The sequence below is a fragment of the Dermochelys coriacea genome, chromosome 18, assembly GCF_009764565.3.
Source record: "Dermochelys coriacea isolate rDerCor1 chromosome 18, rDerCor1.pri.v4, whole genome shotgun sequence".
Lineage (NCBI taxonomy): Eukaryota > Metazoa > Chordata > Testudines > Dermochelyidae > Dermochelys > Dermochelys coriacea.
In genome coordinates, this window is record NC_050085.1 from 16,239,085 (window position 1) to 16,258,366 (window position 19,282).

General features: G+C 46.1%; 2 protein-coding genes across 2 annotated transcripts in view; both read right to left on the bottom strand.

Annotated features, from left to right (window-relative positions):
• Window positions 1–15,097, bottom strand: part of MXRA8 (matrix remodeling associated 8) — a 58,572-nt gene extending 43,475 nt beyond the window's left edge. The window contains exon 1 of the mRNA XM_038376572.2: window positions 14,978–15,097. The gene's annotated coding sequence lies outside the window, so the exon portion shown is untranslated. The remainder of the gene's footprint in view (window positions 1–14,977) is intronic.
• On the bottom strand, window positions 14,965–18,937 carry AURKAIP1 (aurora kinase A interacting protein 1). The gene is made up of 4 exons (XM_038376575.2): window positions 18,763–18,937; window positions 18,240–18,332; window positions 16,220–16,671; window positions 14,965–15,124 (listed from the first exon to the last, which is right to left on the bottom strand). Exons 2-4 carry the CDS (start codon window positions 18,289–18,291, stop codon window positions 15,023–15,025), a joined length of 606 nt encoding a protein of 201 aa, XP_038232503.1. The 5' UTR covers window positions 18,292–18,332; window positions 18,763–18,937; the 3' UTR covers window positions 14,965–15,022.
• Window positions 18,938–19,282: the final 345 nt, after the last annotated feature.

The window sequence follows — 19,282 nt, forward strand, 5'->3', positions numbered from 1 at the left end:
CCTCAGATCATTCATGTCCACAGAGAGCAACAGCTACTACATTTGAATGCAAACTGCATGGAATTCAGTGTTTCCAGCTCACAAAGGGCTGGGTCACCCCCACAGGAGCTGTGGTTCTCTGGAGTCTCCGTTTTTCAAATTTACACTTAGATCACTAAGCCACCCCCTTCGGCATATATCTCGCGTTTGTCCCTGTCTGCAGATTACAGACAGCTCTAAGAACTAGGAGGAAATGACAATGGAATCAAATCAGCCAGTTTGTTTGTCTTAGGCGTGCAAGACAAGCCAGCATCCTAGGAGCCTGACATTCCACTCACTGTTACTCATCCCTGTTTGTTATTGATTTGAAAAAGCTCTTAAAGACAATGAGGGAAAGAGGAGACCCTGATGTGTAGCTGACTAGCAGACTCAGGTCCCGCTGACATTCCTGGGGGACTCGGTTACAGTACAGCAGTCTCCAGCACAGTTACAAGACAGCTAATTGTAAAATCTATCTCTTATAGAGAGTTTTCCTCAGTAGATCTCAAAGCACATTACAAAGAAGGTCAGTATCATTATCCTCATTTGATAGATGGGGAAACTGAGGCACAGAGAGGCGTACTTACTTACCCAAGGTCACCCAGCAAGCTAGTGGCCAAGCCGGAGGAAAAAAACAGTCCAGGGCTCTATCCACTTGCCCACACTGCCTCCTTGGTCACACACACTAGATGGGGCCATATCAGGTGTTGGCTGGTGCAGAAGTCCAAGGCATAGCACAGATTGGGAGTCCAGTCAAGACACCCTTCATTCCATCTTTGCATCACAATAAACCCTCTTCTAACAAAAACAAGGAGGAGTCCTTGCAGCACCTTAGAGACTAACAAATTTATTTGGGCATAAGTGGGTTCTAGCCCATGAAAGCTTATGCCCAAATAAATTTGTTGGTCTCTAAGGTGACACAAGGACTCTTCATTATATTTGCTGATACAGACTAACGTGGCTACCACTCTGAACCCTCTTCTAACAGTGGCCCTCACCCTACAACTAGAACCTCACGGTCGAAACCCTGAACCCATGTGAAGCTGACTGAAGCCTATGATGGGAGACAGCTGTTGTTGAAGTGGGTTTTGGCTCACAAAAGCTTATGCCCAAATAAATTTGTTAGTCTCTAAGGTGTCACAAGGACTCCTCGGTTTTTTGCTGATACAGATTAACATGGCTACCACTCTGAAACCTGTTCTAAGCAGGTTCCCCTAGCTGCAATAGCCAGCAGCACGAAGTCCTACAGTTCTGCTTGTATTTGGGGTGATGGGGTTCAGCATGCGCACATCGACTGCCACTGACTTTGGATCAAGCCTGGATTCCTTCTCCGTTCTCCTTGACCCCTCTTTCATTCACCGGCGAGCTGTGACACCTCTAACAGGCGCTAGGCTGCTCCTCCTCCCTGGAACGTCCCCTCATTTACCTTTGGAAATAACCACTGCTGAAGCGTGAGTGAATTTGGTGCTGGTGAAGAGGGCTGAAGGGCCAGTCCTCGGCCTCTCCGAGGGCAGCGGCAAGCCAGTCGTCCACCGCCTAGACCTCAGGGGCCACACCGCGAGCGCTTCATGCTATTTCATTGACTAACGGAAGCAGGCAGGACTCAAAGGTACTCAGGGAGTGGATCCCGTGCTGCAAAAAGGTGTCATTTTCAGAGTCACTTTTCTGACCATCAGCCTCGTGCTTGAAACCACATTGTCTAGCCCCTCCCCACATGAGAACCAGGCTCTGGTGAAACTAGCTTTTGAAGGGACTCCGTTCCCCATGCTAATTGCAGCCCATCAGTTCTGCCCGCCTATAATAATGAGGCAGCGACATTGCAAGCCCAGCAGCTTATTTTGAGATCGCAAATGATGGAGAGAGAGAAAGAGGGCTGGGAAAATCAATAGCTTTGTCCTGAAAAGAGTGCTTGGAGGCTGCCTCCCAAGAGGGTTTATTATTTTCCGAGGGTTTCCAGACCACTTCATTTACAAGAAAAGAAAACATCATTTGGGCTTCAAGAAGCCTGCCCTCCAGAATGCCATATAAGCCTGTTGCTAAATTCAGAGCTGTAAACACGGAGCTGGGTCAGCTTTTCACACTTGGGGCTGCTTTGAAAGGGCAACTTGTGTTTAATTGTATATACATTCTGGGCCCGATTTTCAGAAGTGCTGAACATCCCCAGTTCCAGCTGAACATAACAGGGAGCTGCTGCTGTTGACCACCTCTGGAAATTGGATGCCACGTGTTTCTCTCTGCTTGGAAACCTACATCCCCCCACTTTTAATGATCACCGTTTGCACCTCTATTACGCCTTCCATCCAAGGGCCACAATGCCCTACAGAGCACCAGTTAATTTAGTCTCACAACACCCTTGTCAGGCAGATAAGGATGGTTATTCCCAATTTTAGAACTGAGGACGCTGAACTGATTAAGTAACTTGCCAAAGGCCATAGAGGGAATCAGTGTTCCTGGCTCCTAGGCCCAGCTCCTCTAAGGTATTTAGGTACCTAACTCTCATTGGAACCAATGGGAGTTAGGAATCTAAATACCTTTGAGGGGCTGGGCCATATATCTTACTCAAACCTTATCTTAGTAGGTCCTGAATGTTACTGCGGTAGTTAGTAATGCACTAGCTCCTCTGTAAGGAATGCTGTAATGTGGAACCTCGCAGCGCACTCTTGTGGGCCTGAGGATCTAGTGTTCTAATAAGCTTCATTATAATCAGTTTCATTTGTGAAACCAGCTGAGGGTAATTTTACCTGTTCATTATCCACGAAGACCCATTGAGAGCAACCAGCCGTTAACCAAGAAATTAATAATTGTCATAAGTCACTGTGGCCTCGGAAAAGTACAATTTCTGAAACCACGGCTGAAAAGCATCTCTCCATCATTCCTAATCTTCATTTTGCAGGTTGATCGCTCTCCGAGTGGCCCTGGAGGACTCATGAAAGAGAGACAATGCCCTAGAAGATGGGTCTAGCAACATTAACTTCCAGAGCATGCGGGTCCGAGGGGATGGATTGGATTTAGAGAAATACAGAGTTTACCAGTTTACAGAAAATGGGCTTTTTCAAGCCAGGAAGCGTAGGGGGGCTTCTGCCAGACCACTACAGAAAGGGGGGCAAGCCGCGGTCAGTTCTTTGCAGATGGGCTGTTTGAACAGGGAGCTGGGAAGAGGAGGTACAAAGAAGAGAGTTTGGTTTACTGTGCAAGGCAGCAGGCAAGGCATTCATTCACAGCAAACTGAAATGGGAAAAATGTTGCCTGGGAGGGTGAAAGAGACATTGACATAGCAACTTCATCCCAAAGAGCTGGGCACAACAACCACGGTCACGCATTACTGAAATGCAGCCACTTCTGAGGTGGAACATAAAAGCACATAGAAACACTGCACAATAGTTTAGAACAGGAAGTGAAGAAGAATCCCATATCCGAATAAAACTGCAGGGGAATTCAGGCAGGTGGAAATGGGAATCTGGCCAGGACACTGGGGCTAGCACCCCTATTCTTGCAAAAAGATACCAGGAAATCTTTAATACTCTGGAGTGGAAGCCCCTGACCAGCAGTCAGAGATTACAGAATCACAAATCCCCTACCCCCAGTCGTTACAGAGTTGATATTCCGCGTGCCTGGAAATGGGGACATGAAAAAAGTGTACACAAAAAGGGGACATGCTCTTTTAGAATGTTGAGGGAGGCCTCTTTGAAAACCTGCCTCGTGCATCAAACCTACTGCACTCCTTACAAAGCAGCTTGCAGAACAGTGAGAAGGCCAGTAACTGTGATCAGGGTGAGGGAGAAGCGAGAGTCACTCACTAAGTTCAAGTCAAAATTTATGAACGCATCAGAGCTGATTTGGACTAAGATCCATACTGGACAATGCTCCTTAAATTCATATCAAGCAAACTACCTTCCCCACCCCTTACTTTTTGTTTAATCTGGCATCCCCCTTTAAATGCATGGCAGAACCCTCCTCTTGGCTGCATACATCAGATCCCAACTCTGCACTTAGAATTTTATCCTGTGCGAAACTTCCAGACAGGAAAACAAGAGCTAGGTTTGCCTGGAGTGGAGTGGATCTGTGCTTGCTCTAAGTTTAAGGTAGAGATGCTTTATATTTCTCCTTGCTTTGTCCATCCCTTGCAACTGCTCAGTATAGCAGTTGCAAATATAGGCCCACAGAAATGCTGGGCAAGAAGAGAGCATGCCAAACAGTGCAGCAGGCCCTTTTCATCTCTTCCAACAGCGCCACAGCTCATGCTGCTCAGATCAGGGAGTCTGCTGAAAAAGCTCTTTAAAAGTTCCTGCTCCAAGCTGGAGGAAGCTTGTCTCTGACACCAGCTCAGCACTGGACACCACACAAAGAGACGGTAAAGAGCCGGGAAATCAGAGAAAAGCTGGCCACCCATCTGCAAACCCCAGAACCTCCTCATGGCAGGAGGTAGACAGCCACTTATTACATCTCCTGTCACTCATCCAAGCACATTTCCCCTTCATTTGCCCCCCTCTATTTCCCTGCTGTGGCTGATTAGCCTCGTATGGCTTGCTGGAGGGAAGCCCTCCCACCGTGATTAGCTGTCGGGAGCTACAGTAGGAAGTCTGTTTTCACCAAGCAAGATTTCAAAATTGCTTGTGAGCAATGCTAAGCTAAACCAGTATCAACTGGGGGTATTCTGGGGCAAAAATTAAAATAGGCGGAACCAACTGGCACAAAGAGGGTAGGAGTTTCTCATTCTCCTCTTGTTTAGTCTGGTTTTACGTCAGGATGCAGTGCTGCCTAGTGGATAGAGATCCAGGGGTCCCTTTCCTGGCTCTGCCACTGGCTTGCTGGGTGACTTTGGGCAAGTCACTTCACCACTATGTGCCTGAGTTTCCATCTCAGGTTTACTGATGATAGAACTGGGTAGTAAGGACTTCAGTGGCATCTCCCTGGCTTTCCCAGTGTAACTGAGATCAGAGTCCAGCCCTACATGTTTGCCTGCCTCCTATCCCAGGGAATTCCAAGGCAGAACTAGGGGTTTTTGTCTTCTCCCCTACTTTCCAGCTGGAAAGGGATCATGCGCTCAATCCCAGCCTTTATCATGGCTCTTCCCCACCTCCTGGTTCTTCCTTCCCTAGTCTCTTTTCTCTTTCTTTTATTGACATCATACCTGCTGATAGTTGCTCCCTGCACCACAAGCTGAGTCTTTGCAGAAAGAAGCCAAAATGGAGGACAGACCATTTATAGGAGCCCCACCCACAGGCAGGTCTAAGCTAATTAGTAGGAGTTTGTGCCCTATAAATAGGGTTGCCAGAATTCCATTTTTATGTTTTTAATCATTTTGATGGATAACAGTTTATTTTTAGGTTTAAGAGTAGCAGCCGTGTTAGTCTGTATTCGCAAAAAGAAAAGGAGGACTTGTGGCACCTTAGAGACTAACAAATTTATTTGAGCATAAGCTAGTTTATTTTTAAGCATTTTTTCTGCGTGTATTGATTTACATTTTCACAGCTGTGCAAAATTAAGGGTGTTACGCATTTTTGTTTTATTTGTATCCATTTAAATATTCACACTTGTATGTGAAATTATGGGGGGATCAGAAAATGAAGGGGGTCAGTCAATAATTACAGAAGAGGCTGAGATTCAAAAAAAAGCTGAAGCTTTAGAACAGTTAAAACGCAGATGATCAACATCACATGCATATACAAAATAAATATCCTGAACTCAAACTTGTTCTCAAGCAGCGTTTTGCTTACTTTGCCTAGCTGCAAATTTTATCAATGGAAATATTTTTTGTAAGTTTGTGGGTGTCATTGCCATTTAATGACATTGACCAGTAAAAATGTCATCCTTCCAAACCTACCGACAAACAGCTCTGGTTCTGCGAACTGTTACTCTTTGTTCGCCCTAGAAATGAAAGGACCAAAACACAGGGGGCAGCTCAGCCTGGATTTGGGGGGATTTTAAATTTGGGCCTGAATTTTGCAGCTCGCGCTGTGGAGGAGATGGAGAGACGCCACAGGCCAGACAAAGCCCTCTTTGTGTGCATTCTCTATGTAGACGTGATTTGCTGGCCTGTACATTTTCATTCACCCTCCCTTGTGTTCTGCAACCCCTTTGTATAATAATGAAAACCACTCCCGCCCTGTGTGTAGCATCCTCATTTGCCACCCTCTTCCTCTCCAGATCAAATGTGGACCCTGGCAAGAATCCTCCACAGATTCCTGGTGAGGAAAAGTTTCCTGCTTTTCTGGAGGGCCCAGCAGCCCACATCCCTTCCACAAGGAATGGCTGGTATTGTCCAAAAGTAGGAGATTTGGCTCTCCCTACCTTAGGACAAGCCAAGGGAGATTGCCTTACACATGGCAGGAGGCTGGTAACAACCTAGGTCATTCCCCTCCTCACACCTAAGAAAGGTAAAACTGCTCAGACAATGGCAGTTCTGTGAAGGCTGCTCGTTTAGCTACCTACATTAAGCAGGTTTGAGGCTGCAGTGCAGCAACAACTTTTGGACAGTAATTGGAACTAGGGGGGCTGGAACTAGGGGTGCTGCCGCACACCCTGGCTTGAAGTAGAAATAACAAACACCATATATATGGTTTCCATCAGCAGCAGCCCCGCTATAAAAATTGTTCCAGCACCCCTGATTGGAACAGTATGGATGCCCTGAGGAGCCAAAGCAGGGCGGTCTGGTCTGGAGGGATGGCTGCCATGATGACCTCTTTCAAAGCTTCTGCCCTCAGGACAATTCTGACCTGAATCCAGCTGGCTCTTTCATGGCTGAGCTGGCCCTGCAAAGCTACCAGGAGCGAGAACACTTTGTCAGTAGAAGAAACGGATCTGACTCAAAGTCACCCAAGGAGCAGAGCTGCTGAGTAAGACGGTGCCATTAACCTGCAGTCACATTGGTGGCCATATCCACACCTCAGTCCTTTTTTACCGTTCTCGCTTTTAGCACGCTTTGTACCCGGTTGATCATTATTCTGCTTCAGCTCACCCCCACCGCTGGCTTGGGTCACAGTTCAGCTGTGAGGCCTCTGCCAAGTTTTGCAAATCCACTTCAAATATAAAGTCTTAAATATTTCCAAAATCTTTATTTTTATGGAGCTTGCCACACCCTCGGGGGGGGGGGGCTTTGCCTCTTAGCAGCCTGGCGCTACGTCACTCCAGGACTATTCACAGGACTTACTGAGCGCTCAATGCTGCGAGTCCTCCAAGTGCTGTTCATGTCAGTGAAAAGGCAGAGAACTCAGCCCCACCAGAACTCACCCAGCACCACAGCTGGTTGAGCTCCCTTAAAGATTTTGTGAAGAAAAATGGCTTTTCGGACGATAACAAAATCCCCGTGAATTTGTCGTATCATTTGAAATGTTCGGCTGTTCCATCAAAATAAAATGAGAGCTTTGACTTTGAATTGAAACCAAATTACTTCCAGTTTTTGCCTCTTTCTCCCACCCCCGCCAGCTTCTCTCCCATCAAGAGGGGGAAAAGAAAGACAGGGAGAGGAGAACTAAAAGTTCCCCAGAGAGAAAGAGATGGTTGATTGATTGGTTTGAATAGAATCAAAACAAATGTTTTTGGTTCAGAGCAAATGCACATGAAATTTCTCATTACAATTAGATGAAAAATTGAAAAATTCCACCTGAAATTTAAAAAAGAAAAAAAGGTTTTGTTTCTTTTGCATTTTATGTGGAAAATCCATGTCATTTTTGACCAGTCCTCCTCTGCACATTGTAGGACTGAGCCTAACTCAGCATTTCAATACACAAAGTCCAAGGCAGGACTTTTTAACAATATTTTTTTTCACAATCAGGTTTCATTATCGACAGTGCTGTTAGCATCATTGAAAGATCATTTGCGCCAGATCCTCCACTGATGGCAATCAGCACAATTTCATTAACTTCACTGGAATCCCACCAGTTTACAGCAGCTCAGGACCATTTACTTTTAAAATACATGGGGCCAGGTCCTCCTCAGCTCAATCCCATTGAAGTTAACGGAAACATGCCTATTTACATCAGCTAAAGATTTGGCCCATTGTTTTTAACCTGGCAGAATCCCTATTAGCTCACTGGTGTAAACGCCCCCATTGTTTTTGCTCAGGAATTATTGGGCTGCAGTACCTCTGGATTTTTAATAAATCCAATCAGCAGCTAGCTGATCAACAGCAGGGGAACTCGGCACTTCACTCTCTGAAAGGTAGGCATTGTTCACAAGCCGCTCGTAAAACTTCCAGGGCACAGTGGAGGCGGGAATTAGATGGGGTAGAAAAGATCCCTGGCATGTGCCCCTTCATCTGAGATTGCCCTGGAGCCTTAATGACTCAAGCAAAGAGGATGGTGCCCAAAATACACACTAGGAACCTGGCCCTTGGCATCAGAGTCTTAGCACTGAGCACAGATGGAACCCCTCAGGCTGCAAACGGAAGGAAATTTGCTTTGCAACTTAGTGAAATCTTCCAGCAGCCAATACAACACCGTGAAGAATAACTTCCTTTCACATTTTCTTTTACAGCCACACACGGCTGGGTCTACTGGGCACCCCGCAGCCTGTACCCAGCACTTCAGACACATGTGCCTGCTCCTATGAGATCACAGCAGGACTTGCTGCCAGTACACATCATAAAGAGCTGTTTCAGTCCATACTGTTTGGAGGAAGCGTGTCACCCTGACAAGGCTCCATTATGTGGGCAGCGCCAGCATAAACTGGCAAGCGGGTTTCTTCCAGCTCTCTCCAGTGCTTTCGGATTAGCACGGGGTCACCTGAACCTTCACACACAACTCAAACCAACACCAGGCCTTGATCAAAGCTTTGAAAGAGCTCTGGGCACATTCCCTGCCCCATTATATCCAGGCCTCGCCCTGCGGTGCTTGGTGCAGACACACGCAAGAGGCTGGTCTCTTGGTATTTTGAGGACGACCTTGTATGTAGTAGTTCCCTGAACTATTCCAAGGCTCATACAGGAGCAGGGTCTCTCCCTTTGGTTCTGCCACTGGGAGGGGAAGCCAAATCAGAGTTGCTGGCAGGGCTGGTGACAGTTTCAGAACCCAGTGAAGCATGGGCTGAGAGCTGATTAAAGTCAGCCTGGAGCAGAAATATTCCCAAGAAGCCTGTTCTCAGGAGATTTGCAGCCCACGGTTTGGATAAGCAGCTCAAATCTGTGTTTCTCTGACTCAAACCCAAATTCCACATCTTTGGAGGTTCATCCATCACTACTTGTATGGTAGGAATTACTCCAGCTGTCAAAGTTGCCCAGAAGACAGTCAAGCTAATGCTTGCACATGCAGCACATGTAACAGGATCACTTGAATCAGGTGTGGTTTTCGCACAAGGAGAATGCTGCAGTGTTGTGACTAACACAGGGTGGACCTGTTGCTATCTTTCATCCATTTCAATTTGATATTCATGGCCATATTGGACTGAATGCACCAATCTTGTCTGACCTTGGAAACTAAACCGTCCACGGCCTGGCTAATATTTGAACAGGACACCACCTGGGAATCTTGAGTGTGGTAGGCAGCCTTTCAATTTGATCCTCGTTACCAAAAAGCTTTACTCCACATATGGATAGTTTCCTGTTTGACTGGTGATGAGACAGGATTTGAAATTTCAGTTTGTGCTTTATAAAAGCTCACTTGGAATAGACTCCTCCCAAAATTTCAGTATCACAGGCCATGTGTGCACCAGCCTTATCCTAAAAATCTCCCACTGCTACCAATGGAGTGATTGCTACTGCAGCCAGACCCCTGGGAACTGTGGATTTATTTTCACCATAGCTTGTAGACCTGCTGTGAACAGGAGTGGACACTCCAGTGGTTAAAAAGCCAGTGGCCAGCAAGGAGTTCTGTCTACATGGGCTTTACCCCAACGCCACGTCACCAACCGACATAACGGACCTGATTCTCAGCTGCTATAAATCAATGTATCTCCAGTGAAGTCAAGGGAACTACATCGATCAACGCCAGCTGAGGATCTGCCCCAGCATTTGACAGATATCTTGAGCTCAGGATATTTTGAATGCAGGAGCTATTATTTCAGAACCAGAAACCACTGGGAATCTCAAACATCTGGACTCCTGAGATTTTTCCAGTTCAGCATCTAGACTGGAGCAGGTGGGATACATTTCAATCAGCACCTCGTTACGACACTGATAACAGTGTCACATGTATCTAAATGGAGAAACTCCCAGCCCTTCTGAAGTTTGCCCATCACCATTATGAGCTGCCAGTCCTGCAGCAGATTCAGCCCATCCCAGCTGTTTCACGTCACCGTGTTGCTGTGTCCTGGGAAGGGAGCAGGCCGTTTGTGCGAGGTTTATAAACTGCTTTGACTGATGGGGAACAGAATACAGCCCCTTTATATCTCTTTGGAGAACAACTGTATTCCTATCTGAGATCCAAACCATGGTTTCCGTTCAAACCAGGTAGCTCTGTGACCACGTTGAGCCAGACGATAAAACTACCAGACTGAATGAGACACAATATTCTGCTCAACAGTCTAGTTTGCTCTCTGTATTCAAGCACACATAACCCAAGCACGGGGGGGGAGGGGATGGGGTTCATGCGTATAATTGGTTTCAGATTCCAGGTTTCAGAGCTCCTTCCTGAGTGATGTCTGAGTCCCAGTTTCAAACATCCATCATGTTGTCTTCCCTGGATAGCTCCAGTCTCTGGAATACTTAGCATGGGTTCCTCTGGCAGCTTCCTGCTGTTTTTCAACCGTAATAGGGAGATGAAGGAAGAATCCTTGAAACCTCTTGATTTATCTGAGTTGGATAAAGGTCAAAGCATGTCCTTTTACAGGCTTTCAGCCGCTACCATAGCTACACATACATATGTGTGCATACACATATAGATGTATATATATTTCCAGCCAGTAGAAGTTCATAAGGTTTCCAGAATGGAATATTATGTGCTGGTGCTTCCCCTACAGACAAATATGGGGAACTCTCTTTCATCTATTCCTCCCCAACAAGAGCAGGATGAGGTTAACCCAAAGGATGAAGGGCTATATTAGGGTAGAAAACCTGATCTGTCATTGAGCGAGCTAGGACACGGTGATTTTAATCTTGGTGGAGGATTACACAGAGAGAATGAGAGCCTGGATGTGTGTGTCTGTGTGTCCGTATAGTGTCTGGCACTGAAACAGCATGAGAGATTTCAACCATGCTTTACGACAGTGAGTTTCAGCCTGGGGTCCGCAGACTATGTCTAAGATTTCCAAAGGATTCGCACCGCTCTTTGAAATTTTTTAGGGGTCTGCAAATGAAAAAAGGTTGAAAACCATTGCTTTAGGATAACCATGATTTAACCATGCAACCCCACCTAGAAAAAAAATACACGACTAAGAGCAGGGCACAAATGTCTTGTCCCCACCCTTTAATTATATAGGAACATACTGGGGCTTATTTGTAAACACCATTGCAAATTACACAGTACTGCCATATACCAGCAGATTAGGCAGCCATTATGTTTAGTAAATGTAAAGATGATGACTATATGTGCTGAACTATGATTTAGAGGGCAGATATAATCAAACTTATACTTAGTGAAGAGATGGAATTCACTACAGAGACCTCCAGCTGTAACACGGTGCCTGCCCTGTAACGAAACAATCCAGCTCTTGTAGAAGGTGAAGAATTGCATGAGGTCTGTACCATGGAACTTCAAGCGTTTCAGAATTCTTTCCTAGCAGCTGATTCGGCGTTAAAGAATGGGGTGGTCATATCAAGAGGTGGCTTTAATGCTATTGGGCTAATCCCAGAATATGACAAATTCCCCCCCTCCACTCTTGAGCTACCAGACATGACTGCAGTGAGCTGCTTTGTGTTCCACAGCCTTCCCAAGTGACTACTGCAGGCAGTGCAACAATGACAGACACTGCTCTCCTACCCAAAGACTAAAGAGCTTTGCACGTTATGTTCTTTCCTATGGCATGCCCAGTAGATTCCAAGGTAGAGTGAGATCAGAACAACCCACAAAGCCATGACCCCAACTCCGCACCCCCTGAAATAGTAAAGGGGAATTGGTTAAGATGGCCATGGATATTTGATGTACATGGCCAGTCTCTGTATGTTCACTTCCGAGTTACAAAAAGAGGGAGAGTACAACCGTGTTTGTGGCACCGCTATCAACATTCCCCAGACTATCACAGGGAAAGTCAGGGACACACGCACCTCACACCAGTTGCCACATTCCAATCACTCTCACACGCGTTAGGCTGGAAGATGGGATGGCATATCAGTGCTTCTGGATTAAAAGCAGGAGTCACAGGATTCTGTCTGCTCAGGCTGGCAAGAGCAGAGAACATCACAGCAGCTTGTAATTTTGAAGACCTCCCCCCCCGCTACCACAGCAACCAGCACCCTAGAAACACACAGATTGATTGTTCACACAGGAGGGCAATAAGTGAGAGGCCTAAGAGCCAGTCCCAAAAGCAGCAGGAACGGGAGTGACAGAGCTGCGAATACAGCCCATAGGAATGAGCATGAAGGGATTAAAAAAAAAAAAAAAAAAACCCAAGAGCCTCACTCCAAATGAGATAATACTCTAGGCGCCTGCTCAGAGAGGCCAGACTGAAAGGACCAGACAGCAAGGCACTGTGGTGCAGTTACACTGTAACAAATTCAGACTCTTCAGTGACCCCTGGGTGCCTGCTGAATATGGACCACACCCCTGAAATCTAGAGCCAGCATTACATACAGGGACTTTTTAATGCAGAGGGTTAAGCGCTCCCCTTATTGATTGGAGCCCTGAAGGAATAGGCTGAAAAAAGCCCTGTTTGAGCTGGTTAAAAAGAATTGCAGCTGTAGCCCTTTTTAAAGCTTGACAAGGAGGCAGGGGGTTGTTTTTAAAGCGCTGATCAAAGTCACCTGCTATACCAGACTTGAGCCTATAGTCTGGAAAATCCACCAACCTTAGCAATGTTTTATTTCTGCATGTGACTCAAGGGTCACTTCAATTTAATCTGAAGAAGTGGGGGTTTTTACCCACAAAAGCTTATGCCAAAATAATTCTGTTAGTCTTTAAAGGTACCACCAGACTCCTGATTGTTTTTGTGGATGCAGGCTAACATGGCTACCCCTCTGATCAATTTAATAAACCTCTCATTATAGCAATATGCTTCTGTCAAGAATAATGATTTTTACACCCCCCCCCCAATTCTTTAAAAAAAGAAAAGGAGTACTTGTGGCACCTTAAAGACAAGTATTCTTTTCTTTTTGCAAATACAGACTAACACTGCTGCTACTCTGAAACCAATTCTTTAAAATACAAGAACTCCTATGGCATTTCAGAGGGCCTTGATTCTACTGCCATCTACTGACAGCCAGAAGCATAGCAGGTGTCTTTTGATCGCATCAGCAGATGACCTACAGAAGGATACAACAGAAATTAATCTAAATGTTACCCTGTAGCAATGAGTTCAACAGGCCAATGTACTTGAAGTATATTCTTTTATTCGCTTTTAATTTTGTTGTCTTTTGGTTTAATCAGGTGTCCCCTTATTCTTGGATTATGAAGGAAGGAACAGGAGCACGCAATTTATCACCTATGCACCATTTATTATTTTGTATACCTCTAATATAATCCCTCCAAACTCAAATGCCTCAGTCTTTTTCATCTCTTTTCATAGGAGATCACCTCTAATTGTTTTCATCATCTGTCTCTGGTGGGATATGGTATTTCACCTCACAGATGGAAAGATTGAGGCATGGAGAGGGAAAGTGACTTGCCCCAGTGCAAGTCAAAGAAGGGTCAAAAACAGAAACCAGGACTCTAGACCCCCACTAAAAATGGTTCAGACAATACAAATAAAGATCTTTAGTTGCTTCTTCTCTTCAGGACTGTTGTTGAATGCTTTCACTTGAAGAAGGTGCACACTGAGGCTTCAGACGAGTGGAACTGCATTGTATTTTGTAATGCTGATTAATGCAACTTCTACTCCTGCCCCAACTCTGCTACAGAAATAATGCAAACAAATTTATTAGAGCATAAGCTTTCGTGAGCTTCGTGATGCATCGGAAATGCATCCGATGAAGTGAGCTGTAGCTCACGAAAGCTTATGCTCTAATAAATTTGTTAGTCTCTAAGGTGCCACAAGTACTGCTTTTCTTTTTGCGAATACAGACTAACACGGCTGCTACTCTGAAAGAAATAATGCTGTTCACCGGCTGTCTTGAGAAGCAAGTAGCAGGATGTATAAGGAGAATGAGACATTAAGCCTCGCAGGTATGTAACAGGCAGTATGCCACTATTTTACAACCAACAGAGAGCTTCTCCTGTAGGAACATTTGAGATGTGATGGTCACCAGTATGAGGTGCAGTCCCTCTCACACTAAGAGGCCATTGGTGCAGCAGGGAATGCTTTCCTCTCGCCACATTAAGACTATTGTATCATACTTGTGATTCTCTCATTCCATCTCCACCAAGGTAACAAAGCCTACCACATTCATATCCCCATTTGGGACTGGATACTATGTGCTAGGGCGGTTACACTTCCAAGGACTTATTACCAATACAAAAAGGCCCTGATCTAGGAGGAAGGTATGTGCAGGATCTTTTCTGCCTTATGCCTTTCACTAAGAAAATTGAGAACAGCTGGATCAGCCTTGATCTCAGTCCCTCGCAGCAAATTGGTCCCAATCTGGCTCTCACTGGAACTCCATGAGAATATTCCTCAGAACTGGCAAGTCCTGTGGGTTGGGTCATTTTATTCAGAACCTTACTTGCTCTATTTCCCCTCTCTTCTCCATGCAGCTAGATAGAGGGGAAGACAGAGGGCTGACTTGAGCAAATGAACCCACAAATTGATTTTTAACTCAGGTCATTTTTAGTAGTTATACCCACAGGCTTTTTTCAGCAAATGGCACTTTATTATTTCAATAGCCAGTATTGCACAGGGTTCGGAATGATCTCCTCACCAAGATTTTAAACATCTACACACCTCTGATCTCATCATTCAGAACAAAGTTAAAACAACTTTGACTTATTTTAAATACCTTTTAGTTACAATTAAATGCCAAAACACATTTGAGGTGTTCCAGTCACTTAGTTCTCACAAATATCTTGGGCAGCTGCCAGCTCTCAGAAGGCTTTTTCAACCCAGCTCTCCTCCAGATGCGTTTCAGATCTTTTTCAAACTTTGCCTGAAAAGAAAAAGGGACAACTGTGAGCTCTCTTGGAAGAGACACGTTCAAACCAAGATATCCCACTGCATAAAAAGCATCCTAAAGAGAAGCTGGGTGTTATCTGTATGAAGGAAGCAGTACATTACCTAGGCAGCCTATCCCGCTTCTCAGAATATGCTCTAGTTCTTATTGCAGAAAATGCATTTCAAATGCCATATAACTGCATTTTAGAAATGTTCCATTAGAAATACTGAAAACAGAGACATATTTAACGAGTTCAAATGATAAAAAAACTAGTATCCAATAGGGATTAAGAAAGGAAATGGGACCTTTAACACTGGCTCTTTAAACTTGAAGGGACAAACAAGACACAAACGCCTTCTAAGGACATGTGTGGTGGGAGAAAGACTAGAACAGGGATGAAAATTTGAAGCATAGAAGAACTGTGGGCTGTGGAAAGGCAGAGCTAAGTAGCCCATACAACCAATGGAGTTGCATCTGCCTCCAGCAGTCTGAATGTGGACCCAAGTCCTTCCCTCCTACCCCATTCTAGAAAGTAAAATGCTTCTGGGCAGGAGTGCAGTGTGATATTTTCTCCTTACAGCTGCTGACACTGGCTGCTCTGTGCACATCAATTGAGGATGCTGGCAAGACAGGTAGAAAATGGTTATTACACCAACTATCCAAACACATCTTGGGCATGTGTAATACTCGTTGGTGCCTATGTCAAGAGATTATTTTTATCCACTGAAGAAGTTGTAACCATTCATCTTTTCAAATTATTTGAATGTCAAGATAGATCACCATGCATAGCGATGTATCATTCAAAGTTTAATACATCTCTTTCCAGCTACACAAATATTAAATAATTGGCCAAGCACATCCAGGTCAAAAAACAAACCAAAAAGTTCAGAGGGTTCCGAAACCAGCATGATCTGCAAAGCCACCAGCCCAATGCACTGGAATTGCTCCAATCAGATTGCTGCTGCTTTTCACAAGTCAATTCTAGATTAAAAGCACCACATAAACTGCTAGCCATATCTAAAGAAAGTACCAGCCACTTTTTGAAAATATGCCTCTGTTGATTTGCTGGACTGTTTAACCCAATCTCACCTGACGTTTCTTCCTGCGACCATCTAGTACCTTCCTCCGCAAAAAACGTGTTCGTTTGAGCAGCTTTTTGTACTTATGCCGATTCATTTTCCTCCTACGGATCTTCAACACATTCTTACACTCAACCTTGTTAGTGCTGACTTCTCCTTCCTCTTCCTCCACATCAGCTCCCCCTTCACATGGGGGATAGTCATATTGTTGGGTAGGCTCATAACCTAGCTTTTCATGAACATTGATGATCTCCACTTTAGGGAGAGAGTATCTAACAGTCAGCCAGCTTTCTAAAGGGCTGATGGACATTTTTCTGGGGACCAGCATTTCTTCCAGTTCAGGGTCCAGTGCATACCAGCGCTGAGGTTGGGCTCCATTCTTATTAGAGGGTTGTGTGCTGTAATTTGCAGATGTAGGACCAGAGCACAGCACAGAAGACACTGATCTTGGCAAAAAAAGTCCTCAAAAAAACAAGAGTTTTATTTAAACTTCTTGAAGAACACATAACATGAGTGTCTACCTTTAAAATAGCTAAATATTAAAATTATGCCCCAAAAGCTACTTTAAAAGTTATTTAGGTTGCAAATTCAAGCACTTGGAAGCCAAATTTACTCTCGCCTGTGCAATTGTAATTCCACCCCTTGTGCATCCATTCTGTTCACTGAATGAAGTGGGGTCATGTGGAAAACATAGTGCACAACCACGTAATTAAAGACTATCAACGCATATGCACAATGGGTCAAATTAAAGTGCATTGGGAGGCATAAAACTGTCATTTCTTAACTTCTGAGTGGGTGAGTTTGCAGGAAAAAGTAATTTAGGTTAACATAGAAAATTGCATACAAAAAACTACTTTGTCTTTTTCCTTTGAATAAACACACACATTCTATTGCGTACAGCTGTAACAACCCACAAATCGTGCGCCACTGGCCGGGTTTGAACCCTGAACCTTCAGGATTGCAACACAGACTTCTACTACAGTAGCCTGCACCAGCAGTGGGATGTTATCTGTGGGAAGATATGGGCATGCGGGTCTGGTTGAGGGGAGGCCAGTCCAGCTCTTTTCCCCTCCCACTCCTCAGGAGATGGAAGACTCCTGCATCTCATGGTTTCCCCAGAAGAAAGAATGGAATGCTGGGGCCAAGTGCATTGGGGTGGGTTATGGGATGATCCCAGCCTAACTCTGTCTCTCTCCCTCACTCAGGTGTTGGAGGAGCTCCTAGTGGTGCACCCAAGAGAGGGGATGGATGACAAGTCAGGTCCATGGTATGTGTTTGGCTAAGGAGGGACAGGAAGGGAAAAACCTGGCTTAAATGTGCCACAGTGGTATAACTACAGTATATAGTTACTGATGTTGCTTTTGTGGGCCCATGGTTCAAATACACAGGAAATTTCAAATAATTATTTGGACCACTATGTTCAAAAACAGTTTAACACTAAAGAATGCAGAGGTTAAACTCAAAAAGAAAAGGAGTACTTGTGGCACCTTAGAGACTAACAAATTTATTAGTCTCTAAGGTGCCACAAGTACTCCTTTTCTTTTTGAGAATACAGACTAACACGGCTGCTACTCTGAAACCAGAGGTTAAACTGTAATTTACCCATGAGTTGAACTAAGGCAAAACATGCACTTTACCTTAAGGAAAAGGGTACAATTGAACCAGCTAAAATTAAGCTGAAGAGGTTACCCCCACATCTAGAGCAGGAAAAAAGTCAGATCTAGAAAGATCCTAAGAACCTGAAAAGATCTCAGCATTCAATCCTCCTGCTCCCAAATACATTAATTCCCCTTAAGATCATGTATAAAGTTAAGTCAAAACCTCACAATAGTGTCAATACACACCAATCAGCAGGATTAGTGACCTACTGTTCTTCAGCACAAACGACTCATTCTCCTGACTTGTAATGCTTGCTGGCAAAAGAAACTCTGGAAGTCTCATTACCTCTGAAAACTTCAAAATTAGGTTTTGCACTAGGAGTTCTAACACAGATGCACTCAGGGGGATTTTAGTTTCACAGTTCTGTTTACCTGCAAATCGTGAGGCCTTCGCTAATTGAGAAGGTAGTCGTGATATCAACATATTTGATACCGATTTCTTCCCTCTGTAAGAACCAGTAACGACTGCCAAAATAAGAACATTCATTCAGTGAACTACACAAAACTGGAAGGAACTGAACCAGGCACCCACCCTGATCACCCCCAACCGCCCCGCCGCCGCCGCCCCCCCAACCGCTCCCCCGCCGGGCCCCGCCGCCGCCGCCCCCCCAACCGCTCCCCCGCCGGGCCCCCCCCGCCCCCCCAACCGCTCCCCCGCCGGGCCCCCCCAACCGCCCTCCCGCCCAACCGCTCCCCCGCCGGGCCCCCCCAACCGCCCCCCCGCCCAACCGCTCCCCCGCCGGGGCCGCCCCCGCCCCCACCATGACCCTTTCCTACGGGGACCCGGGGAATAGGCCGCCGCCCCGCGCTGCAGGTGGGCTCCCCGAGCCGAGCCCGCCCCCGCCCCAGCCCCCCGTCCCCCCAGCGGGGAGGGCCCGGGCCCGCCCGCACTCACCATCCCTGGCCCGCCGCCCGGGCCGCCCCCCCTCCACACACCACGGAAATTCCGGCGACGCTCCGGTCCGCCCGGCCCCGCGCCCCAGCACCCGGGTTCCGGCCGCAGCGGTTCTAGGCCCGCCGGCCGGTGTAGCAGCATAAACGGCCCCCTGCCCGTGTTTGCGCCCTAGGTTGTACTGCGCATGCTCAGTACGGGATGGCCGCTGCCCGGGGCGGGGGGACAGACGTGGGCTGGGCAGGCGGCCAGGCTGGCAGCCCCGAGACCCGGACGGACAGACAGGACCCAGCAGAGAGCCCCAGACTCACTAAGCACAGGCACATAGAATATCAGGGTTGGAAGGGACCTCAGGAGATCATCTAGTCCAACCCCCTGCTCAAAGCAGGACCAATCCCCAATTTTTGCCCCAGATCCCTAAACGGCCCCCTCAAGGATTGAACTCACAACCCTGAGTTTAGCAGGCCAATACTCAAACCACTAACACACACACACACACAAAGGTGAGCCCCAGACACACTAA